A 23,284-nucleotide genomic window follows, 5' to 3' on the forward strand; every position below is an offset into this window, starting at 1 on the left:
CCCGCCCCCTTCTTCTTGGTCCACAATTTTATCTAATTGATTTATTGTTACCCTTATTTATGCATTCATTGGTTTGATCCTAGTATGTATCCTGACCAGGGATCGAACCTGCAACCTTCGTGTATCAGGAACGAGGGAGGCTCTAACCAACTGAGCTACCCGCCCGGGTGCACAGCTTTCTGTGGTAGCCTCTTCCCCACTCCACAGCCTCCTGTTTCCTAAGCTCCCGGTCGCATCACTCGCCCTCTGGAACTGTCCACCTTTAAGCAATTTCTGGAAGCTGGTGGACCATCTCTCCTCCGGCCTCATTTTGGGACCGAGCAGGCTCGGTTCTTTCCAGAAATTCCACAGTCTCCAGACTCAGCCCCTATTCCCGTCCTGCTGGAGCACGCTCGGCCATTTCCGGAATCGTTTAGGAGCGTCTAAGCTCTCCCGAGCCCAGTGGAGCCCAGCCGAGCTCAGCAGAGCCCACCCTCGGGAACACTCGTACGACCCGACTGCGCCTGACTATTCCAGACTCTGCGTCGTCTCTAAACTCAGCCGAGTCTAGCCCAGGCTAACCTCGGAATCAATATTCTGACCCGATTGCGCTCGGCTGTTTCCGGAAGTGATTGGCTATCTCCGTGGCACCCCTCTACTTTCCAGTCCCGCGCGAGTATGTTCGGCTCTTTCCGGAAGCACCCATATGTCCCCAGGCTCCACTTCGTCCGTCCTTCGCCTGCCCGACCCGAATATGCTCGAATATGCTCGGCCATTTCCGCAGGGGGTGGGCCTGGCCGTTCGGAACCTCGGCCGCAGTGGAGGCGGGGATCCCGCGGTGTAGCTGACGGCGGCCCTGGTGGGGCCACGGGTCAATTCTGCGTTACGACCGCCGTGGTGTCGGTGTTAGCAGCCACGACCAGTAAGTCCGGGCCAGCTGTCGCTGCAGGTGGAGTTAGGGGTGCCTGTAAATGCGGGGCTTCTAGGCAGAGTGTGGACCCGTGGGACCTGGGAGGCCACAGAAAGTTGGAGGCCTCGGTCTCTACCTGGCAGCCGTGCAGCCACCGCGTAAAGTAGGGGCAGGCCCGGGGGCCTCCAGTCAATAATAAGGGGCTAGATCCGCGGCCTGGAATGGAGGGAGGCACTGCTGGGAATGGGGCGTCAAGCAGAAATAAGGGGCTCCAGGCATTGTGTGGGCATAGTGGGATATGAGGGTAGGGGATAGGCTCCACTTCCGGTCCCTGGGGTGGGCTACGAGGTCCTCGAAGGCCTGAGTGCACGTCTGAACATGTGTGAGCGCGCAGGCCCAGCGTCCAGCCGCGGAACTGCTGCCAGACCTGGCTCCACCACCCTGCCTGTTGGATTCGGGGATCCCTGGGTCCCTGGTTCGCATACTGGGCGTGTTCAAACGAGTGTGGGCAAGCGGATCCAGGCGGTTTCCTGGACGTCCTCTCTATAACCCTCAGTTTTCCCACCTGTAGAATGGGACTACAGGGGTCAGGGAGCAGATAAGCTGGGGCACCGCGTAATGTGGAGCCTCTGCTCCCTCTTGGACACCTCCTGGGGCTCTTTGTGATGGTGGTAGTGGGTGGGGGGGAGCCCCAACCTCTGCCTGGCAGAGGCCCTGCGTGGTCGGTGGCTTTCCTAGAGCCGCCCTGAACTGTTGGCAAGCAAATTGCACTTCAGGCCTTTGCATGTGGCCATTGCCCTTCTTGTTTTCAGTGAGGGCCTGCCTTCTAGCAAAGCACCCCCACCCCAATCTCTCTGAAGGACTGAACCTGTAGAGCTGAGACTGGGAATGTGTGTGTGAGCTCTGCCTCCCTGACACTGGTGGCTCCTGGGGGGTGGTCATCTCTGCAAACAAAGCCTCCCCTTGGCAGCTGCAATGCCCTCCTGCCATCCACCCATCACTCTGGGGCTAAGGTCCCCTCAGCCTCCCACTGACCCCCTCCTGTCCTGAGCACCTACTGTGGGTCCAGCACTGAGTCTGTCAGGACACCCCTTCACCCCTCCCTTTGCCTTTGTGGAGTGGGTCCTCTGCTGGGACCTCCTTTCCTACCCCTTTGTGCCCCTGCTGCCTCCTTCTGTGCTCAGCTTGCCTAACCCCTCCTCAGGGCTCCCACAGCACCCTGAGTGTTCCCTGTTGCCCTGCCTGCCCTGAGTCTATCTGGCTATGTGGCTGCTACCTCCTGTCATCCATCCTGGGCCTTCAAATTAGGCAGATCTGGGATTTTGAGTGGTAGCTTCCAGGCCAGACAAAGACCTTCCTGCCCTGAGCCTCAGTTTCCTTGTCTCTAACACAGTTTGTTTACCCAGCATGCAGTATGTCTGGGGCAAGTACCCTAAGAAAGATTTATTATTGCACCCACTTTGCAGCTGGAGAAGCTGAGGCCCAGAGAGGGACAGGAAATAGCCCAAAGTGACCCAGTGAATGAGGGATTCCAGCCCAGGATTTGAGCCTATCTCTGAGTTGGGGATGGGAGGAGTTCCGCCTGGCTTACACTGCATTGCCCATCTCCTCCTAGGTCAGCGCCCCCTGCCGAGCTTGGTGACAGCCTGTGCCCTTGGACCCCTCATCTGGCACAGCACGAAGAGCCACCAGCTTTGGGCACTGATGGCCCCCGACATGAGGAAGTGAGTGGCCTGTTCTAGCCCGGTCCTTTGGATTGAGGGGGGCTGCAGCAACTGAGTGACCAGAGACCATGCTGCCAATCTCCTTCTACCAGTTGACAAATGATGGACAGAGCAATGAGTGACCCTTATAAGGACTGTGGAATAATGACAGGAAGCAAGGTGTGAGCATCCTGTGTCACCTGTAACTTCTTGGTGGAAATAGAGGTCTAAGCACCTTAAGCCGACCCAGTGCACCCTCCTGGCTCCCACCCAGCTGATGGGGCCACTGGGGTCCCTAGCAGCCACCTGACCATATAGACCTTCTCTGCCCACCATGGCTGGCGCTGAGGGCTTCCAATACCGGGCACTGTACCCATTCCGCCGGGAGCGGCCAGAGGACCTGGAGCTGTTGCCGGGCGACGTGCTGGTGGTGAGCCGGGCGGCCCTGCAGGTACTGGGTGTAGCCGAGGGCAGCGAGCGCTGCCCGCAGAACGTGGGCTGGATGCCTGGCCTCAATGAGCGCACTCGGCAGCGTGGTGACTTCCCAGGTACCTACGTTGAGTTCCTGGGGCCTGTGACCCTGGCCCGGCCAGGTCCTCGCCCCCGCGGCCCCCGCCCACTGCCTGCCAGACCCCGAGAGGGGCCCCCAGAGCCAGGTGAGCTGCAGGTTGGGGCTATCACAGGGTTGGGGGGTTCCCTCAGACCCTCAGTTTCCTCTTAGTTTCAGTGAAGCAATAGTGCCTCTTCCAGGGGAGGAGGGATAAGGACAAGCTGACAAGTGTTGACTGTACTGCTGTCAAGGGCTGGGTGCAGTTCACAGTTTTGGGAACTCAGGGGTGGACACAGGCCTGGCCCTGCCCTCATGGGCCTGGTTCAAGAAGTGACAAGAATCTGATTAGCTGATAATAAAGACTATGAGGAAGGAGCTGGGCCTGAAGGACTCCAGGCAGTGGGCCTAGCAGAGCAGAGGCCATGAGGTGGGAATGTGATGGGATCAGGGAGGAGCCAGTGGGGCAGGATGGAATGAGGAAGGGGAGGCCAACAGAAGCCTCACTTTGGAGACATCATGGGATTACTTTTTTAAAAAGATTTTATTTATTTATTTGTTTGTTTTTTAGAGAGAGGAGAGGGAGGGAGAAAGAGAGGGAGAGAAACATCAATATGTGTTTGTCTTTCATGCACTCCCAACCAAGGACCTGGCCCACAACACAGGCATGTGCCCTGACTGGGAATCGAACCAGTGCCCTTCTGGTTCACAGGCTGGCACTCAATCCACTGAGCACACCAGCCAGGACAAGATTAATTTCGAAGACAGTGGGGAGACAGTAGAATTCAGAGGCTCAATTTAGCTTCATTCTGTGGTTTGCAGCCAGGGTCCCTTGAGGCACCTTCTTTGTTACCCTGATTTTACCCAATTTCCAAAATGAAGGGGAACCATGAAACCCAGAAAGGATGGGACAATTGGGGCCACGCAGCATGGTGTGGTGTGAGGACCCCACACCCTCCCCAAAGACACTTGGCCATCCCCCTCTTCCAAGGGGTATGCTGAGGGTAGAGACCCAAGGACACTGAGCATATGCTGTAATTGCTGTACGCTGGGCACAGGGGTGGGTTCTTAACAAATCAAGGCTCAGGTTGTGGGGAAGAGGTTGATAAGTGCAGCATGCCTGGCATGGTCTGCTCTGACCTCACAGCAGCCCAGTGAGGCCCATGTACAGATGGGGAGACTGAGGTTCAAGGGGGTGAGTCCACTCTTTCAGGACAACCCAGTGAAGGTGATGATCCTCAGAGTCACCATGGCTCTGATGATGATCTGTATGGATTTGTTCCAGAGAAACACTGATGCCCACAGTCCCACTCCATGGGGTGGAGTGGGGCGCCAAGGCAGTATGGTACTAGCTTGGAATTTGCAGCATCTGGTGTCTCCAGGGCCTGGGCTTGCATCCTGCCTCAGTCTGGAGGAGCAGGAGGCGGCCCCATCTGGGCTTCCAGCCAGAATCTGCCTCTCCCCCTGGTAACAGCCGCCTCCCTCCTCTGCCTGGCCCAGGTCCAGCCTCCACACACACATCCCCACCCTCCAAATCTTCCAGGGCTGGCTGACATCAGGGGTGGGGGGAAGGCCTTTCTATGCCTCAGTTTCCTCATCTGGAAACAGGGATTATTGGTCTCTGTGCCTTTAGGCCCTGCCCCTCCAGGACCCAGGGACCAACGGGCAGTATGCTGGGGAGCATGCTGTGGCTGTCCTGTGTTTCCTCCATTCCACCCCATGCAAGCTGCTGAGTGTAGCACCCCAGTGTCACCTGGGCTCTGCACCCACGGAGAGGTTGCTCCCTCTCTGAGCCTCAGGTCCTCATCCATAAAATGGGGTGACGCCTATTCTGCTGGAACCTCCCTCCCTATTTCACAAACTGGTCACAGACAAGTTTCAGAGTCAAGTTTCAGAACTGTGGCAGCCCCACCAGCTGTGGCTTCACCCCCTTCCTCTCCCCTTGTTCTCTTACTTTTTTTTTTTTTTTTTTTTTGGCGTTTTCAGTGTAGCTGGGCCTTTCTCCAGCTTGAGGCGCCACCTGGCCCATCACTCAGAGAGGCCCCGCAGGTCCCGGCTTGCCGCTGTTGTGTGCCAGGGCATCCTGCCGAGGGCCAGGACTGCATCAAATGGTGTCGATGCAGGCAGAGCTGCTGAACACAAAGGGTCTCCTGGGAAACTCAGAGCCTGAAGCAGCTGGGCCAGGGAGGCCCCTGACACCCTCTGGGAGTGGTTTCAGTATTTTAAAAAGGGGGAGATACCGTTTTCAAGGCAAAATGACTGAGAAATAGAGGAATGTCTTCAGAGTGAGGTGTTCTGACCTAGAGAGGGATATTTTCTTTTTATACTTTCTCTACCACTGTGTTGTTCCCACTAAGGAGGAAGAAATGACACCAGCTTCTCAGTTGAGGAAACTGAGACACAAAGAAGGTGGGCATTGTGCCCGAGGTTGTACAGCGAGCAGTACAACCTGCTGTATGAGTTTCCTGGGGCTGCTGTAACGAACTCCTACAAACTAGGTGGCCTCAAACCACAGGAGTGTACTTTCTCACGGTTCTGGAGGCCAGAAGTCCAAGATCAAGTGTCAGCAGGGCCATGCTCCCTCCGGAGTGTCTAGGGGAGGATCCTTTCTACATCTCCCAGCTTCTGGTGGCTCCAAGCATCTTTGGCTTGTGGCTGCATCACACCACTCTCTGCCTCTGTTGTCACATGGCTTCTCTTCTTATAGACACCAGTCATTGCATTTAGGGCCCAAACCCAAGATGATCTCACCTCAGAATCTGCAAAAATCTTGTTTCCAAACAAGGATTAGAATGTCTGCATCATTTGGGGGAGGGGGGGCACTTAATCAACCCACTGCACGTGGTCTCTGAAGTTGTGTGACTGATATCTTGACCCAGAAAATTGTTTCCTCCTAACTTGGCCCTCCCACCCCCAGCCACAGGCCTCTGACTTCTCCAGGGTGGTGGTCCAGATGTCAGGCCATTGCCTGAACTGGGCCCTGCCTGGAGCTGCCCTAGCTGAGATATAGCAGGCCAAGAAAGGGGCTAGGGTCCTTCCAGGGACCCTGCCAATATGCTGTCGCTTCCTACTAGGCCTCACACTCCCTGACCTGCCTGAGCAGTTCTCCCCCCCTGATGTGGCTCCCCCACTCCTGGTGAAGCTTGTGGAGGCCATTGAGCGGACAGGTGAGCCTCAGCCTGACTATAACCCCTGTATTCTCCTTGCTTACCTCTGGTGATGGGCAACTCATCCCTTAACAGGGCTGCTGGGCTCACTGCATGGGAGAAGGCTGAGCGCAGATGCTCTGGGCCTCCATGTTGAACTGGGGAAGGACTGATTCCAAGGGGCAAATGGGACTGTGGACACCGGACCTGCTCTTGCATGTGCTGCGTCCTCTGCCTCCATCTCCCTCCCTTTCCCTTGCTTTTATCTCTGGGAGGTTGAGTAGCCACCACAGCCCCCATATGGAGTCCGGGCAGCATTTGACAACTGTCTGGCTACTCCCCCTTCCTTCCCCCACCGCACCCCTCAGGGCTAGACAGTGAATCCCTCTACAGGCCTGAGCTGCCAGCTCCATGCACAGGTGAGGGGGAACTTCAGCGGGGGCGGGGGTAGGGAGTTGACCCCAACAGCCTCGACAACGACACAGTACCCCTGCGCCCACAGACTGGTCCCTGAGCGACATAGAGCACTGGGACTCAGCATCCCTGGCTGATGGCATCAAGGGCTTCCTGCTAGCGCTGCCTGCACCCCTCGTAACGCTGGAGGCCGCTGCCGAGGCCTGCCGTGCCCTACGGGGTGAGCCTGGTGGAGAAACCTGGGGGGGGGGGGGAGCTGGAGCAGACGAGTCTGGCTCACCCTGCTCGGCCGTCTGTCCGCAGAGGCCACGGGGCCCGTGGGGCCAGTGCTGGAGCCCCCGACGCTGCCACTGCACTGCGCGCTCACGCTGCGCTTCCTGCTCCAGCACCTGGGCCGGGTGGCCCAGCGCGCCCCTTCCCCAGGTCCCGCTCTGCGAGCCCTGGGAATCACCTTCGGGCCGCTGCTGCTGCGTGCGCCGCCTCCCTCGCTGCCTCCGCCAGGGGTCGCACCTGTCGGGTGAGCAGCCGGGGCCTGCGGGGGTCGGGGCGTGGGGGTGAGGCCGGGGGTGGGGGATTGCAGGCCACAGCTGCTGTGATGGGGATGGTAGGAAGAATAATGAGTGAACCTGAGCTTCGGGAAGACCCCCCCCACCCCCAGCGGACTTGGGATCTAGACCAGAGGAGAGGCACGTGTGTGGTCCCTGTACCTTTACTTCTCCCCCCACCCTAGGTATTGAACTCTTTCTTGTTCAGGTCTTGTATGTACATTTATTGAGCGCTTACTGCATATATTATACATAAGCAGCAGTCAGCTTCCCACAACTGCCTGCATCATCTGCCCTGCTTCCCAGCTTTCCTGTGTACCCTCAAGGTGTACAAACACATTCAGGACCATGTGCAGATACCCCCGCCCAGTGCTCACTGCACTCCCCCTCCCCCAGGACTGAGCCCAACTCCGACTTCCCAGCTCTGCTGGTGGAGAAATTGCTTCAGGAGCACCTGGAGGAGCAGGAGGTCGCACCCCCAGGTGATCCCCTTTGTATCATTATCCTCTCATTGTTGGAGGGCCATGAGTGCTGACTCCAGGCCCTGCCAACACTGGCAGGCTCCAGTGCAGTGGGAGCTGACTGCAGCATACAGCTGGTGCTCATTGTGTTTGTTTTCGTGTCCCCCAGCTTTGCCACCTAAACCACCTAAGGTAAAGCCAGCCCCTGCAGGGCTGACCAATGGAGGAACCCCACCGCCCTCCCTGCAGGATGCTGAGTGGTACTGGGGTGACATCTCCAGGTAGGGTTGTGGGGTAGTGCCATGTGTGTGGTGGGAAGGGCCTGAAGGACAGGGCCTCTCGTGGGTGATCCCAATCGTCAGTGTCCCCACAGGGAGGAGGTGAATGAGAAACTCCGGGACACACCTGATGGCACCTTCCTAGTCCGAGATGCCTCCAGCAAGATTCAGGGAGAGTACACGCTGACCCTCAGGTGGGGGCCTGTTTCTTTTGGCATGACTGGGGTGAGAGGTGGGAGCAGGACGTGTGTGCTGTCAGGGCCAGGAAACGTGGGAGTCAGGCTGGGGGTCCCAGTGGGTACTGATACCCCCTCTTATCCACCCCCAGGAAAGGCGGGAACAACAAGCTAATTAAGGTCTTCCACCGTGACGGGCACTATGGCTTCTCAGAGCCACTTACCTTCTGCTCCGTCGTGGACCTCATCACTCACTACCGCCACGAGTCACTGGCCCAGTACAATGCCAAACTAGACACACGGCTCCTGTACCCCGTGTCCAAGTACCAGCAGGTCCGGGGCCTGGGCGGGAGCTACAGAGGGTGGCCTGGTACCTCAGTTTCCCAGATGGCTTCACTGATCACACTGGGTATCCTCAGGACCAGATTGTCAAAGAAGACAGCGTGGAGGCAGTGGGTGCCCAGCTAAAAGTGTACCACCAGCAGTACCAGGACAAGAGCCGCGAATATGACCAGCTCTATGAGGAGTACACGCGCACCTCCCAGGTACCATGGGCCTGTGTATGTGAGGAGACAAGGCACGGAAGCCAGTGACGAGGCCATGGAGACATGATGATTTCCAGGTCACAGAGCAGTCACTTAGCACTAAGGATTGCCCTGAAAGCATAGAAATAAATGTTTGTGGTTGAAAAAGAAGAAGAAAAGAAAAAATGAGAAAACACACCAGCCGCTCAGGAATGGCTGGGCTAAGACCTGGGAGGTTCTCAGTTAAGCCTGTGCATCTCTCAGGACCTCATTTTCTATAAACTGAAACTGTGGGTCTTAATTCCTTCTCTGGCCCCTGCAACCTAGAAGGTATTCATGGTGATGACAATCTGCTGTGGGGTAAGACAAACGGTCAGGAGATCACATTAAAGAACAACATCTTCTAAAAGGGGAAGGGATTTTTTTTCACTCTGGGTCTGTCTTGATCAACTCCTTTGGCAAGTTGAGATGCAGCTTACTCTAATCAACTGTCTGTCTTAGGCTGGCAATGGCTTAGTCTCTCCTGTGGTCCCTGAGGGATTTCTTTCTTGTCCTCTTTTTACTGATGGGTCAGCTGCAGCTCTGAGTGGACAAGATGCCTGCCTAGGATCTGTTAAGAACATCGAGACCTTGGACATGACTTAGGTCCCCTGAGCCTTAGTTTCCCCATTAATTGTTCTGCCTTTATGGGAGGCTGTTGGCAGGTTCTGTGAGATGGGGCAGAGGAAGTGCTTGATATAGCATCTATCCAAGAAGAAGCCCATGAACTGTAGCAACTAGATTTATCATTAATTCTCAGCAGTGCTATCAGGTCCAGGTGTTTGTAAGGTGCCCAAAGGAGGTTATAAAGGGGGAATGGGTTTGGGGAGTGGAGGGTTGAAGGTTGAATAGGAGTTCATTTGGTGCTGTAGGAGCTAGGGGGATGACATGCCCTGTAGATGGAACAGCTTGAGCAAAATCTCTATATCGGAGTTGGGATCTGCCATCAACCTCTTGAGGAATTTGTGGGGAGTCCCAGGAAATGATAAGACTCACCCCCTCCTACAGGAACTGCAAATGAAGCGCACTGCAATTGAGGCCTTCAATGAAACAATCAAGATCTTCGAAGAGCAGGGCCAGACTCAAGAGAAGTGCAGCAAGGAATACCTGGAGCGCTTCCGGCGTGAGGGCAATGAGAAGGAGATGCAGAGGTGAGTCCAGCTCCTTTGCCTTGCTCTATTCCATTCAGTGTAATGCAGTGCAAATGGGGAAAGAAAGGAAATAGAAGGGGCAGCTGGGGTTCCAGGGGAAGGGAGGATCAATTAAAATGGGTTTTGAAGGCTGAATAGGAGTTCACCAGAGGAGAAATCAGGGAAACAGCATGTGCAAAGGTTTAGGGGCTGGGAGCCATCCAAGGCCTCTGAGCCACTCCTCCTCCAGGATCCTGCTGAACTCAGAGCGGCTCAAGTCTCGCATTGCTGAGATCCACGAGAGCCGCACGAAGCTGGAACAGGAACTGCGGACACAGGCCTTGGACAACCGGGAGATCGATAAACGTATGAACAGCCTGAAGCCAGACCTCATGCAGCTGCGCAAGATTCGAGACCAGTACCTAGTGTGAGTGCCCTGCACTTGCCTATGGCCCCATTGTGAGGACCTTGGCAAGGGCTCTTTTCCCACCTGGGCCTTAGCTTCTCATGTGCACCTGCTGTATGCCAAGTGCTGTGCTGAGCAACCATTCACATATTTTTTCCTCTCCGAGTCTTTTGTAAAGTTTCCCTTTTCCAGCCCTGGCCAGGTAGCTGAGCATCATCTCAATATTGCCACGGTTGCAGGTTTAGATCCCCGGTCAGGGCACATACAAGAATTAACCAATGAATGGATAAAAAAGTGAGACAACAAATCAGTGTCTGTCTCTCTGTCTCTCCATCTCTCCTCTCCTCCTTCCTCTCTAAAAATCAATAATTTTTTTTTTAAATTTCCCTTTTCCAGCTAGGGAATGTGAAGTACACAGAGAACTGCCCCATGCAAAGACCAACAGCACTATGTGCAGCCCCTAAGACTAAGCCTCTGGCAGTGATAAGACCCTGCGGGATGGCACATTCTGGAGGCTCCATAAGTGTAAACAGAAATGATAAATAGGGGTTTCCTGGCAGAGTTAGCCAGGCTCTCCCTCCTTTATACTGCCCTTGGCCAAGCCAAGGCTGGCCCCGTGTGGCAGCTGGCAGTATGGCACCCAAACCCACCCCCATTGGTCAGCCCTTGCCACTAGCCAGGCTGGACTGGACCCCTGCAGGCTGGCCCTGCCTCTGCTGCAGGATCCACCGTTCCTCTTCCTCCCAGGTGGCTCACCCAGAAAGGCGCCCGGCAGAAGAAAATCAACGAGTGGTTGGGAATCAAAAACGAGACTGAGGAGTGAGTGACCACGAGAAGGGGGGCAGGGAGGACTTCCCAGCAGATGGGCCATTTTTGGTGGGTTTTGCGGAATGAGTAGGAGTTCACCAGGAAGGGAGCATTGTCCAGGCAGCAGGGGTGCCTCAGACGCTGGTGAGTAAGTGACCAGGGCCCCTCCCTGCCTCCACAGCCAGTATTCCCTGATGGAGGATGAGGATGACCTCCCTCACCATGAGGAACGCACGTGGTACGTGGGCAAGATAAACCGCACGCAGGCTGAGGAAATGCTGAGCGGCAAACGGGATGGCACCTTCCTCATCCGTGAGAGCAGCCAGCGGGGCTGCTATGCCTGCTCTGTGGTGTGAGTGCCTGTGGGGGTAGAGGGGCCATATGTTTCTTTGAAGAGCTCTTATTGAGCATCTGCTCTGTGCTAGGCCTTGGGAAGACAGCTGAGAAGAAGACCCTCATGGCTGCCACAGGAGAAAGGGATTATTGGGGATAGGAGATGAAGCTGGGACAGTGTCCAGGCCAGAGACAGTGGGGTCTGGACCAGGTCAGGGTCTGGGAATTGGGGAAGCGGCTTGGTGAGCCTGTGGAGTGCCCACCTGACCACCCGTTTGTCCACATCACAGGGTGGACGGCGACACCAAGCACTGTGTCATCTACCGCACGGCCACTGGCTTGGGCTTTGCGGAGCCATACAACCTGTACGGGTCTCTGAAGGAGCTGGTGCTGCATTACCAGCACACCTCCCTAGTGCAGCACAATGACGCGCTCACTGTCACACTGGCCCACCCTGTGCGAGCCCCGGGCCCAGGGCCACCACCCACAGCCCGCTGACCCAGAGCAGAGCAGAGCTGCCTGGGCCCATCTTTCTGTCTGTCTCTTTTTCAGGTTCTATCTATGTCTCTTCTTTGTGAATCTTTCCCTGTCTCAGTCTCTTTTCTCTCCATTTCCTTACATCTCTGTCTCTCTCCATCACCTCTCCTCTGTTTGCCTGTCTCTGTCTCTTGCTTCCTCTGAGTCTCTCTGTCTCTCCCTGTCACTTTGTCTCTGTATTCCCATCTCTCTGTCCTCTCTGTCCCTCTTAGTCTTTGTATCTCTACGTCTGTGTGTTAGGGGAACTCAACTCCTCCAACCCCATGTCCCCTTTCCCCCATGGGCACTGTCCTCCGTATGGCTCTGGCTGGCCCGGCAGGTCCCCCAAGCCCCACCTGCCTGTACCTGCCATGTTTACAAAGGCCCCTGGGGTGCTCAGCCCCAGCCTGGGTGCCCTGATTTTTAAGCCATAGAACTGGTGTCAGGACAGGAAGGAACTTCGCTGGGCCACTTCCAAGAACCTCGGCTGTGATATTTGGGGCCGGGCAGGTCCCGCCCCACAGACCCAACTTCCCCTCCAAACACTGAAGTGAAACCTGCCACTGGTTATCCCCAGAAAACAAAAGTCTTTAAAAATAACCTCGTGAGCTGGCCCTACTTGCCCCAGGCCTCCCAGGAATTGAGGCTGCCGTAGGTATTGCTGGGGCGGCCGAGATGCACCGCTGTCTACAGCACCTCCACTCAGTGCAGTTTCATGTTGGGTTCTGATTTTATGTTTCCTTGACTGTAAAGCCCATTTTCTCCCCTACTTCAGGACAAGAGCCCCGGTTTTCTGTGCTGCCGTTGGGGCCCCTCCTGCCTTGCCTGCCCAGCTAGGCTGGCAGGCAGGTTTTGTATGGTACGTTGATACTGATGTGGATATAAAACATTGAACTCAGTGGATGGTTCTGTTGTCAGCGGGACTTCTCCGTGGTCGCTGTGTGCTGGGGGTCCTAAGATTCACAGGGTCACACAGAGATGAGCTTGAGTTTTACTCAGGCTGCCAGTGAGAACTGAAGACCTCTGCCCCCCAGTTTAGTTGCTTATGTATAGAGAAGTTGAGAGACCTGACCAAGATCATACAGCAGAGAGGTTCAAACCCTGAGCTCTGGCCCACTCCCTGGCTTGCTCAGGGCACCACAAACCTCAGCCCAGCTCCTTACTGGCCTGCTATGCTTGAGGCCCAGCACTCAGCTACCAGCCACACCCTCTGATGTGCAGCTTCCTCATTGCCAGGTGGGGTCAATAGTTACAACTCCTACCATGCCACCCAAAGGGTTCCTCCATGCTCTTAATGCCCTCAGGACCAGTCTCTCCCTTTCACACCTGCCTCTGACATTGAGGCCCAGGGGACACTGAGCTGGGTCAGTGTCTTTAACCTAGACTTCTATTCACCATTTCCCCATCCCCAGGGGCCCTGTCCCTTGGCTCTTCCCACCCCCAGGGCTGGGAGCCTTCTGCCCTCCCCTCCCTTCTGCATGCAGCACCCAGTGCACCTGGGTCAGCTCCAGCCACCAACCAGGACCTGGTTTCCCACTGGGCTCTCCAAGGGACAGGAAGTGCCTGCACTCCACCCCCAGCTGGGAAGGTTGCCTCCCCTCTCTGATCCTGTTTCCTCTTACAAAGTGGGGTCATTATTTGCTACCTGGGCCCCCAATGGGACATCTATGAGGGTCCCATGATCAAATGGGTGGGGTTATGTGTATGAATCCATCCAGAATTGTAGTGATCATATTTATCATTATTTCTCCCAAAGCTGTGTTGCTACATCTTGCAGAGGCTTCAGGAAGGAAATGTGTTTTGCTAAGGGTCCAAAGGGATGGTATGGGTGCATCATCCAGCCATGAGGACTTAAGGGAAAGTGGGGACTTGGTTGTATTCCAGGCCAGGTGTGGGCATTTCCTCCTGTGAGATCCCATCCTGTGTCAGGACTGACATTGAGACCCTGCAAAGTATGACTATCTCAGTCACTCCCCTAAGACCCCCAGCCTCCAGTCCTTCATTCTGGCTATCCTGTCTACCTGCACTGCTGTCCTGTGTCAACCCCTACCATGGTCACAGCCCAGCTGCCCCCTACTATACCCCAAGTCTGGGTTAACTCTCACTCTGCCTCTGAGCCCTCCATGGTGGCTTTATTCCCCAACTCTCCCTCTTCTCACATTTTATAGACCGGGAAACTGAGGCTTCATCACTTGAGGTGCCCAGCACAGTCCTGGGGCTGTTTTGGGTTGGTTTGGGTCCTACATGGCCACCTCCACCCCAGATACCCCATCCCATGGACAAAGTATAGGCTTCCAGTAATTACTGCTCCAACCCCTGCTTATCTCTTCCCACCTGAGCTTGATGAGGGAGGGAATGCCCTCCACACACACAACCTCTGATGGTGGGAAGAAGGAACGCCAGGTTTCCTCTCTCCACCCCATCAGCCAGGGGTGGAGGACCAAGAGAAGTGAGCGTCCCTACTGCTCTGGCTTCTGCTTTCTGGCCCAGCTGCGGCCAAGTCTGAGTCAACCCCGCGGTACTTAGCAACTGGGCTGGGGTGCCGGACAGGAAGTGGGGAGAGGGGCAGGGCGGGTGAGTTGGGAGTGACCGGGGTCCTGGGCCAGGGTGGGAAAAGGGGCTGCGCAGCCAGCACCTGCCCAGCTCTGTTAGTGCACTGGGTCCCCTTGCTATGGGCGGGGGCCGGACCACTTTGGCTGTCCCAGAGGAGTCTGTGGCAAGAGAAGACCCTTCCCTCTATTTCTGTGTCTCTAAAGTCCCCACCCCACATACGCTCCAGGCGCACCGACCCCAGCTTCACACGACTGGTCTGGACTGATTGCGGGGATGGGGTTGGGGTGAGGGAAACCGCAGAGAAGCCAGATGACCTCGATTGCCAGCCCAGCACCTGGCAGGGGTGAGGGCGGGAGTGGAGTTGGAAAGGGAGACCCAGAGAGAGAAGGGCAGACCCCAAGAGACTCCAGCCCAGCCCGGAGAGGCGTGGGCCCCGGGAGGCGGGTCCCGCTTAGGGGCAGGGCCACCGCCGGGTTAAAAGCCGCCCTTCCCCGAGGCGCTTCTCCTGTCACCGCGCTGTGCTCACACCGTGATGGCCTGGTTGCCACTATTGCCGGTGCTGCCGTTGCTACTGCTGCTGCTCCAAGTCCCCTCCGCGGCGCACGCGTCCCCGCTGGGCACACTCCCCGAGGCGGCGGCCCCCTGCAAGGTAAGAACGGCGACGCTGAGGGCGGGCCGGCGGGGACCGGCGCCCAGGCCGGGCTGGCGGCTGGTTTCCACCCCAAGACCTGGCCGGGGTAGCCTGGGGACTGGAGAGGTGGGACATGCCTCGTCGGTGCGGAAAACCCCCCTATTTAATCCCAGGCACTGTGGCCGTACTTTCCGAGCCCTTTCGCTTTCCCACCTCAGGCTAAGACGCTCCGCTGTCCCTACCCTGTCCTTGCCTGCCAAGTTCGAGGGTGCATGAACACCTACTGTGTACATCTAGGGTGGGAATCAGGGTCTCCTTTGGGGAGCCAAGGGAAGCCTCACCCATTAGGTGCTGCCTACTGGGTGCACTTCGGCAAAGGAAGAGCTCAGAGTGTTTCTGGTGCTCAGCAAACACATGCCTGGGAGGCTGAGCCACTTGCTCACAAACCTGGGCGCCTGCCGCCCTTCAGCTAAAGCCGGAAGTCAGCACTTACTAGGTGCCACCTCCACAGTGGACTTGGGAGGGGTTCACGTGGGCCCCTTGGGAGGAGGAGGAAGGTAGGGCCAAGGCTCTGGGCATGAAGAGGCAACATATGATCATCCATTAGTCTCCTGTGATACGCACCTCCAGGAAGGCAGGATTGATTCGAGGGACCAGGAATGTGCTTGCTTTGAGTCTTTTTACTCCATAAGGTTCCCCTGGGCCAGAGGTTTCACTTCATCTGGAAGAAAGTAAGTGCTGTGCATGAATTAAGTGTCTACTCTATGCAAGTCTGTCATGCCCATTTTGTAGCCTAACAGATTTAGGGATGCAGTAAAGCCTTAGAATCAGGAGTGTGTTCAGGATGGAGCATTTACTTTTGGCATCTCCCTTTCTGCAAGAGAACTGAGCAGAGCTGTACTCGCTTCACGTCCATTTCTTCTGCACAGGCTGGTGACCTGTGCCCACAGGTGCGCCTTGGGAATTCTGGTTCACCACCTGTCAATGTGAGTCTCTACTATGAGGCACTGTGCTCTGGCTGCCGGTTCTTTCTGGTCCGAGAGCTGTTCCCGACATGGCTGATGGTTCTGGAGATCCTCAATGTCACACTGGTGCCCTATGGAAATGCCAAGGTACATGCCTGCTGGGGAAACTGAGGCATGTGGTTGGAGTTGGGGGCACCTGGCCGGCCAGCCAGCATTCACCCCACTGCCTTGCAGGAACAGAATGTCAGTGGCAAGTGGGAGTTCACATGCCAGCATGGGGAAGAGGAGTGCAAGCTTAACAAGGTGGAGGTGAGCAGCCACCCCGAGTCCCACTGGGGGGCCCAGAGGCCCAGGAGACTGTGGGTGGTAATGAAGGTGAAATCCAGACTCAGAGGAGATTGGAACCAGCTCTTTCCCCTGCCCAGGTGCCTCCATTTAACCATAACTTCACTCATTGCTTCATTAGTGGACACCCATGATTATTACCAGAGTCGTCTTGGGGTGCCCTGGTCCCCCCTCATGCCTTTGCATGCCCACCCCCACCCCTAGGCCTGCCTGTTGGACCAGCTGGAAAGGAACGCAGCCTTCCTTACCATTGTCTGCTTAGAGCAAATGGAAGACATGGAGAACAATCTAAAGCCAGTGAGTGACACCCCTTACTTGGCCTGTGTCGGAGGACGCTGGCCTTCCCTGCACCCAGATTCAAGTCCTGGCCCCAACCACCACTCTCTGTATAGCCCCAGGGAACTCTGTTCCCTCTCTAAGCTTTAATCTCTGTGTCAAAGGAAGGAAGATCTTCTGCGTGTATGTGTAGATCAGAGTGCTTTCTCTAGGAGGAGCCTCTGAGCTGGGCTCCGATGAACAGGGATGTGCAGGGACACAGAGGATGATCCTCTTCTAGAGTATGGGGATGACAGGACAGGCCTGCCTACCTCCCTAGAGGATTATGAAAAAGAATTCCCAAAGGAATGACTCATCTGCCCTGGTCATTTATTCATTCATCAAACATTCAGGCCACCCAAGAGGAATCACTCTAAGACACCCTAGCCCTGGAGAACCTTAGTGGGGCTGGTAGAGTACAGAGGAGGGAGCCTTCAGGAGATGCTGAGGAAGCTGGAGGATGGGTGTTCCTGATGGAGGGAACTGCACAGATGGAAGCTCTGAAGAAAATGTAGGGGTCAGGGGCTGGGGGTCTGGTCACAGGGGACTCAGGAGCAGTCTGAGCCCCTGCCTCAGGGGCCTCCACTCAGGTATGTATGAAGTACCTGCTGTTTGCAAGCATCATTACATTGCTGTGGACCCAACTGTCCCGTTGCCAGTAAGGAAACAGAAACTTGACTTGGGGGGCCAATAGAAGGATTGTTGGGGAGAAAGCTGAGGCTCACTGGCCCTCCTCTGTCTTCAGTGCCTGCAGATCTATGCCCCGAAGGTGTCACCAGATGCCATCATGGAGTGCGCAATGGGAGACCGGGGCACACAGCTCTTGCACATGAATGCCCAACTTACAGATGCTTTGCAGCCGCCCCACGAGTATGTGCCTTGGGTCGTCGTCAATGGGGTAAGAAATGCTTGTAGCCCTCAGGTCTGCCTCCAGGTAGGGGCCAAGGTGATGGATGTGCCCATCAGCCTGGGAGGTGGGAGGCAGGAGCCAGACTTAGGGCCATTTTCAGCCCCTTCTGGGCTTGACATGGATTAGTAAGGGCAGGTGGCACCTGTTACCTCCTGTCTCGCTTTATGCAGAAACCATTGGATGATAAGAGCCAGCTACTACCCCTTGTGTGCCAGTTGTACCAGGTAAGTCAGACAGGCAACAGAGGGATTCATCAAGTGGGGGTTGGGTCTTCTTTCAGGCCCCCAACTCATGACTGTCTCCTCCAGGGTGAGAAGCCAGATGCCTGCTCATTCATGGCCAGCCCCCACAGGGACATCTGTCTCAAATGATGGCTGTTGTCCTTGGAGAGAACTGATGGAGAAAGAATGAGTTCCCACCTGCCCCCATTTTTCTGATTCCCAATTCAGCAGCTATGGCTTGTGATTCAGATAACTTACACATTCCATGAAGTCCAGACCCAACATTTTGCCCCAAGATCAAGAATCGTGCCCCACTGAGAATGGTGCTACACTGTAACAAGTTTAATAAACCCTTCTAGATATGCAACAACATCCCTCCATCTCCCCCACTCACCCCAGCCTGTGGCAACTGTTTTTCTGTTTCTATGAGTTTTACTTTTTAGATTCCACAAATAAGATCATACAATATTTGTTCTTCTCTGTCTGATTTATTTCACTCAGCATAATGTCCTTCAGGTGCCTCCATATTGTCATTTCCTCCTTTTTTAAAAATTTTTATTTTTTTATGGTCAAATAATATTTCTGTTGTCCCTTTTGTTAAAAAGAATCTCAAAGAAAGAACTTCCTTGGCAGGTCTAATTAGATTTGCCCTGATAACTTAGAGGTACAGTAGGCATTCGGTTTGCTTTGCTGGAAGTTTCCATTAAAAAAATCGCAGGTTGGACTTTGAAAAGCCTCTATCATTGACTCACTAAAGGTGAGAAAATCTGCTGGGTTTCAACTGCCATATCTATTCCTTTTGACACCCCCAAAATGTTACAAGGATCTTGGTGGGCCAGAATCAACCTGAAAGACAGGCTCTGCAAACCAGGTATGAACAAGTTTTCCTATAAGGATTTTGTAAACATCAGCTCTCAAAAGTGAAACTTGTTTTCTTGAATGTGGTTGTTGACAAAGTTTTTAAAACCATTTTGGAGGATTTCCATCAAGATGCAGTAAAATCTAAAGTCTGTGATACCAGGCTGAGGGACTTGAAAGCAATAGGAAGTACTGAAGGATATTTTCCAAAAAAAAAAAAAAAAAAAAAAAGGTTAAATCATGACTCTCATACAGATGTAAAAATGAGCACATGTTAAAAATTGTTAAATCATTATTAATGAGAACTGGTCAGGTGTTAACACCATTTTAAAGAAGACCCAAAGAACAGACAAATCAGGTATATAGAAATTAATGTCCAAAATAAGACAAAAATAACTGGGGGAGACTGTCTTTCCACCTGACAGAATTCATTTGCATGTTCATAGGCAAGAATTATTTTTTGCTGTTATCAGTTATAACTACTGAGTTTATAAAAAGTTTCCATTTAATCAGAATCAGAATAGCCTGAAGGGTGTCCTGTTAATGCAGGACAATTTTGGGGGGTAAAGTGCAGTACAATAAATAGTTTAGTTTTTCACAGGCCATAGTCTTTAACTCCTCATTGTAGTGAGAGGAAACAAATGAACATGCCCGTGTTCCAATAAAGCTTTATGTTAATAACACATAAGTTTGAATTGCATATAATTTTCACATGCCCCAGAATATTTTTATTTTTTCTGAACAATGCAAAAATGTAAGAAACATTCTTAGCTCGTAGGCTTCACAAGAAGCAGCAGTGACAGGATTTGGCCCACGGGCTGTAAATCTGCGTTTGTGACACGCTATTCCTGTAGATAACGAATAGGTTTCCATTGAAACTCACAGTTTCCCTTACAAGAACACGGGTATATAATTCTTTGTGCAGCAGCAGGGCTGCTGCGAAATAAGTTAATGTATGTAATGTGCTCAGAACATGCCTAACACTTTCATCTATTTTTCTGGATCTAAGGTCAGATACCCAGCTAAAGTCAAGACCAAGGTCAATTTCTGGACCTGAATCTCTCTGGGCTGCACCCCCATACCTTGAGTCTTTGTGGGATTATACAATACTTCCGCCCGGTAGCTGACCGGGCCACACTTCTGAATTCCCTCTCAGGAATGCCGCGAAAATCTGGGATTCTGGGAATCTGGAAGGCGGCTAGAGCGTCGCACGTGGTAACTGCCTAAAATGGACCGTTTTAACGCGGGAGGCGGGACGACAGGCGTAACGGTGGCCTGAGATTGGCTAGTGCAGGACTAAGCTAAACTAAGAATACGGCGATAATTACCCATAGGCCGGTGCAGAAAGGGACTAGGAAACACGAGTCAGACGTCAGCAACTAGCCTGCGTGGTGGGGGTGATGGTTACTTGTGATTGGTCCATAAGGCTATGCGTGACTTCGTTCATTCATCGATTGGCCAAGGGATGGGATGTCGGTCTTTTATTGGCTAAGATCTCTCGGGGCGGGCAAAGTGGAGCATCGAGCTGTCAGCGCTTGGTTGTGGTTGAGCGTCCGGGGTGCGTCCCAGACAGATGATTGGTCGGCACAGGCAGGTGGCCCGGCGCCTCGCTTCCTGGGTCCCCACGCACGATGGTATCAGGTGGGTGGCGCTGGCTGCGCGGCCTGTGGGCAGCGGGTCAGCCTATGTTCCAAGGCCGTGCGCTGCTCGTTACCAACACACTGGGTTGTGGCGTTCTCATGGCGGCTGGGGACGGCGCACGCCAGTCCTGGGAGATCCGCGCCCGACCAGGCCAGAGATTCAACCCACGGCGCTCAGGTGAGGAAACCGGTGCTGTCGACCTTCTCCCCCAGGGAATCTTTGACCCGCGCCTCAGATTCGGAAACCCCTGGATCAGACCCGCGGACCGTAACCCCTAATCCGTGGCCTAAATCCCGCTTGATCTCTGCATGCACCCTAGAACCTAACAGCCCCTACCTGGGTCTCCCCTCCCACTTGGGCTTCTCCGTTCCCTCTCACTTCGGGTCTCCCTTTCCTCTCAGTCTCCTTCCATAACTGGAATTTCTGTCCATTCCCACCCTTGGGGTCTCCTCCCCGCCCACCCTCTCATCCACTTCCCTCTCTCCTGCACTGAGGGATTGAGCACTAAGCTTGGGAAGTTGCACCGGGGTAGTCAAGGGCGCGCGACACCTGGACCCCGACTGCCTGGGATTGCGTCCTGGCCCCAAAGCTCCCTCCCGGCTGTGCTTCAGTTTCCTCCTCTGGAAATCCGGGCTATGGTGGAACCTCCTCGCAGCGGGTGGTAAAGGGATGAAGTGAGATGTGAAAGTAACCCCTAGAATGGTGCCTGACAGGGCGGTAATACAATATCTGGGCGGGCTCTGGAAGGACATTGGGCTTACCCAGGCAGGGAGTGGATTGGGGGCTTTCAGGGACTGATGTGCCCCCCACCCCTCTTGGACTGCCCTCAGCAAGCATGTTTGCTGTGGGCTGCAGCATGGGCCCCTTCCTACACTACTGGTATCTCTGGCTGGACCGCCTGCTTCCTGCGTCCGGCCTCCGTGGGCTTCCAAACGTCCTCAGGAAGGTCCTCGTCGACCAGCTGGTGGCCTCTCCCATGCTGGGTGTCTGGTACTTCTTGGGTAAGGAGCCCCATGAGCTTGAGCTTTGCAAACCCTCATAGGTCGGGAGGAGCAGAGCCAGCCTTGGGTTAAGGATGCAGAGGCACATTTCTGATGCACCTCCTGTGTGGGTGGTCCTGGACTGGAGGCTGGGTCACAGTGGTGACAGGACAGACCTAGTGGGGACAGGTGTGAATGGTAGAATCACAAACAATGGTACTAAGTGTAGGAGGGATGAGGACAGTGTCTGATGGGGCTGCCCAGGGCTGGGGGGCTGGGGGGCGGCAGTGGTTGGGAGGGGTTGTCAGAGAGGAACTCAGTTCAGATTTGAAGGAGCCAGCAGGCAGAGGAACAGCCAAAGAGGAGCTGAGACTGGGGTTTGATGGAGTGCAGTCACCCCAGCCCTTGCCTCTGGGAAGAAAGTCCTCACCTGTTCCCCACCCTCCAGGCTTAATTTCCTCATCTGTGACAGACAGGTAATAAACAGCTTCAGGGTGGGATGGGTGGAGGAGGTCAAAGTGGGAAAAATTGGGACAATTGCAATATAACAATAAAAAAATGAATTAAAAAAAAAAAAAGCTTCAGCATCAGGAAGGGTGTCTCATCCTTTGGATGGACCTCTCCCCCTCACTGGGACCCATTTGATCTGTGTTGTTTTCCCACATCTAACACCCTACTATACCATCCTTCCCACTGCAAGGCTTTCAAATGTCAGGTCCCTCTGCCTGGCACACTCTGTCCCTCAGGGGTCCTGCCCCCCTGGCTCCATCAGTGGGACTCCCCAGCCTCTGACACTCATTTCCTTCCCAGGTCTTGGCAGCCTAGAGGGCCAGTCCCTGGAAGAGTGTTGCCAGGAGCTGCAGGACAAGTTCTGGGAATTCTACAAGGTGGGCATATCATCCCAGGCCCCACCCATCCTGTTCATTCTCCTTCTCCTTACTTCTGTCCCACCCCACCCCTCATAGCTTCCTGGCCACCCCCCCTCACCACTCTTTCCCTCCCCACAGGCTGATTGGTGCGTGTGGCCTGCTGCACAGCTGGTGAACTTCCTCTTTGTGCCCCCCCAGTTCCGAGTCACCTATATCAATGGCCTGACACTGGGCTGGGACACATACCTGTCCTACCTGAAGTACCGGGTGAACACACTGGGCAGACCAGACACCCAGGAGACTCCGCGGGGGCCACACATGTGAGCCCCAAATGTCAGTACAGCTCCCCTCCAGGGTGAGGGTAACCTGTGCCCTTGACACACCACACCCCATGGTGACCAGGCAGGCAGGGAGCTGATCGCCAGCAGGACGAAGGCTGAGCCCCTCTCAACTGTCTAATAGGACCCGGCCAGGTGCCTGCTGCATCTTTTCGTTGAGGCTGACCCCAGACAGGTGGAGGGCTTGGTGAGAAGCCTGAAGGGATGAATGTGGCATGTGACCAAACCCTCTTGTATGGACAGATCCCAGGCCCCCTGATGCCACCAGCATGATTGGCACCATGCAGACTGACTTCCAGCTGACCACCCACCTGGGAAGGAAGGGGAATGGGCCCGCAGCAGGCCAGGGTCCTGGACCAAGTTCCAGCCCCACCCCCTCACTCCTAGGCACCTAGTTGGGCTGCCCCTTTCAAGCCCACTACCAGGCCTCATTTTCCTATCTGGAACACAGCCATGGAAATGTACAGTCATCCCTTCTCACTGGGAGCCTCTGTGACCAGGATGTCCCATCCTCAGCACTCAGCCCCAGCCACCTAGCCAGTCCCAAGCCCCAACCCCTCAACACTACTGTAGGCTGGGTTCTGAGTCCTGGAAAAGAGGGGGGACATCGCCTGCCTGCTCTGAGCAGGGCCTAGCCTGGAACTGGCCCCCAGGATCTGGAGCCTTAGGTGGGGCCAGGTGGCACCAGTGTCATGTTCTGGTCATGCACTGTGGAAACTTCATTAAACTCTCTGTAATTGAAAA

At 54.9% G+C, this 23,284-nt stretch overlaps 3 protein-coding genes across 7 annotated transcripts; all 3 read left to right on the top strand.

The window, feature by feature from the left end:
- Nucleotides 1-694: 694 nt before the first annotated feature.
- On the top strand, nucleotides 695-14,472 carry PIK3R2 (phosphoinositide-3-kinase regulatory subunit 2). 5 transcript variants are annotated; one of them, XM_090289969.1, is made up of 18 exons: nucleotides 695-901; nucleotides 2,505-3,248; nucleotides 6,214-6,306; nucleotides 6,654-6,704; nucleotides 6,788-6,919; nucleotides 7,003-7,216; nucleotides 7,641-7,726; nucleotides 7,875-7,986; nucleotides 8,079-8,177; nucleotides 8,312-8,492; nucleotides 8,579-8,704; nucleotides 9,731-9,873; nucleotides 10,103-10,279; nucleotides 11,006-11,077; nucleotides 11,247-11,417; nucleotides 11,689-11,763; nucleotides 12,690-12,773; nucleotides 13,048-14,471. In XM_090289969.1, exons 2-18 carry the CDS (start codon nucleotides 2,927-2,929, stop codon nucleotides 13,271-13,273), a joined length of 2,364 nt encoding a protein of 787 aa, XP_090146095.1. In that variant the 5' UTR covers nucleotides 695-901; nucleotides 2,505-2,926; the 3' UTR covers nucleotides 13,274-14,471. The 5 variants fall into 5 exon arrangements, with proteins under 5 accessions (XP_090146095.1, XP_090146096.1, XP_090146099.1 ...); XM_090289972.1 differs by lacking the exon at nucleotides 13,048-14,471 and having other exon boundaries at nucleotides 697-901; nucleotides 12,690-12,812; XM_090289970.1 differs by lacking the exons at nucleotides 11,689-11,763; nucleotides 12,690-12,773 and having other exon boundaries at nucleotides 13,048-14,472.
- A 426-nt stretch (nucleotides 14,473-14,898) lies between these two features.
- On the top strand, nucleotides 14,899-18,322 carry IFI30 (IFI30 lysosomal thiol reductase). Its single transcript, XM_090289974.1, has 7 exons — nucleotides 14,899-15,116; nucleotides 16,028-16,210; nucleotides 16,298-16,372; nucleotides 16,613-16,705; nucleotides 17,469-17,621; nucleotides 17,804-17,857; nucleotides 17,942-18,322. Exons 1-7 carry the CDS (start codon nucleotides 15,000-15,002, stop codon nucleotides 18,002-18,004), a joined length of 738 nt encoding a protein of 245 aa, XP_090146100.1. The 5' UTR covers nucleotides 14,899-14,999; the 3' UTR covers nucleotides 18,005-18,322.
- A 1,908-nt stretch (nucleotides 18,323-20,230) lies between these two features.
- On the top strand, nucleotides 20,231-23,284 carry MPV17L2 (MPV17 mitochondrial inner membrane protein like 2). The gene is made up of 4 exons (XM_090289976.1): nucleotides 20,231-20,530; nucleotides 21,184-21,354; nucleotides 22,144-22,220; nucleotides 22,341-23,284. Exons 1-4 carry the CDS (start codon nucleotides 20,344-20,346, stop codon nucleotides 22,524-22,526), a joined length of 621 nt encoding a protein of 206 aa, XP_090146102.1. The 5' UTR covers nucleotides 20,231-20,343; the 3' UTR covers nucleotides 22,527-23,284.

This window comes from Furipterus horrens, unplaced genomic scaffold, assembly GCF_987537825.1.
Source record: "Furipterus horrens unplaced genomic scaffold, mFurHor1.1.pri manual_scaffold_10, whole genome shotgun sequence".
Lineage (NCBI taxonomy): Eukaryota > Metazoa > Chordata > Mammalia > Chiroptera > Furipteridae > Furipterus > Furipterus horrens.

Bases quoted from the DNA above. Each gene is read 5' to 3' on its own strand.
- PIK3R2 (XM_090289969.1), top strand. From the start codon at position 2,927: ATGGCTGGCGCTGAGGGCTTCCAATACCGGGCACTGTACCCATTCCGC. The intron at 8,705-9,730 runs GTACCATGGGCC...CCCCTCCTACAG, and splicing joins AGTACACGCGCACCTCCCAG to GAACTGCAAATGAAGCGCAC. The intron at 12,774-13,047 runs GTACGTTGATAC...TGGCTTGCTCAG, and splicing joins TGGCAGGCAGGTTTTGTATG to GGCACCACAAACCTCAGCCC.
- IFI30 (XM_090289974.1), top strand. From the start codon at position 15,000: ATGGCCTGGTTGCCACTATTGCCGGTGCTGCCGTTGCTACTGCTGCTG. The intron at 16,373-16,612 runs GTGAGCAGCCAC...CCCCACCCCTAG, and splicing joins GCAAGCTTAACAAGGTGGAG to GCCTGCCTGTTGGACCAGCT. The intron at 16,706-17,468 runs GTGAGTGACACC...CTCTGTCTTCAG, and splicing joins TGGAGAACAATCTAAAGCCA to TGCCTGCAGATCTATGCCCC.
- MPV17L2 (XM_090289976.1), top strand. From the start codon at position 20,344: ATGGTATCAGGTGGGTGGCGCTGGCTGCGCGGCCTGTGGGCAGCGGGT. The intron at 20,531-21,183 runs GTGAGGAAACCG...GACTGCCCTCAG, and splicing joins ATTCAACCCACGGCGCTCAG to CAAGCATGTTTGCTGTGGGC. The intron at 22,221-22,340 runs GTGGGCATATCA...CCCTCCCCACAG, and splicing joins AGTTCTGGGAATTCTACAAG to GCTGATTGGTGCGTGTGGCC.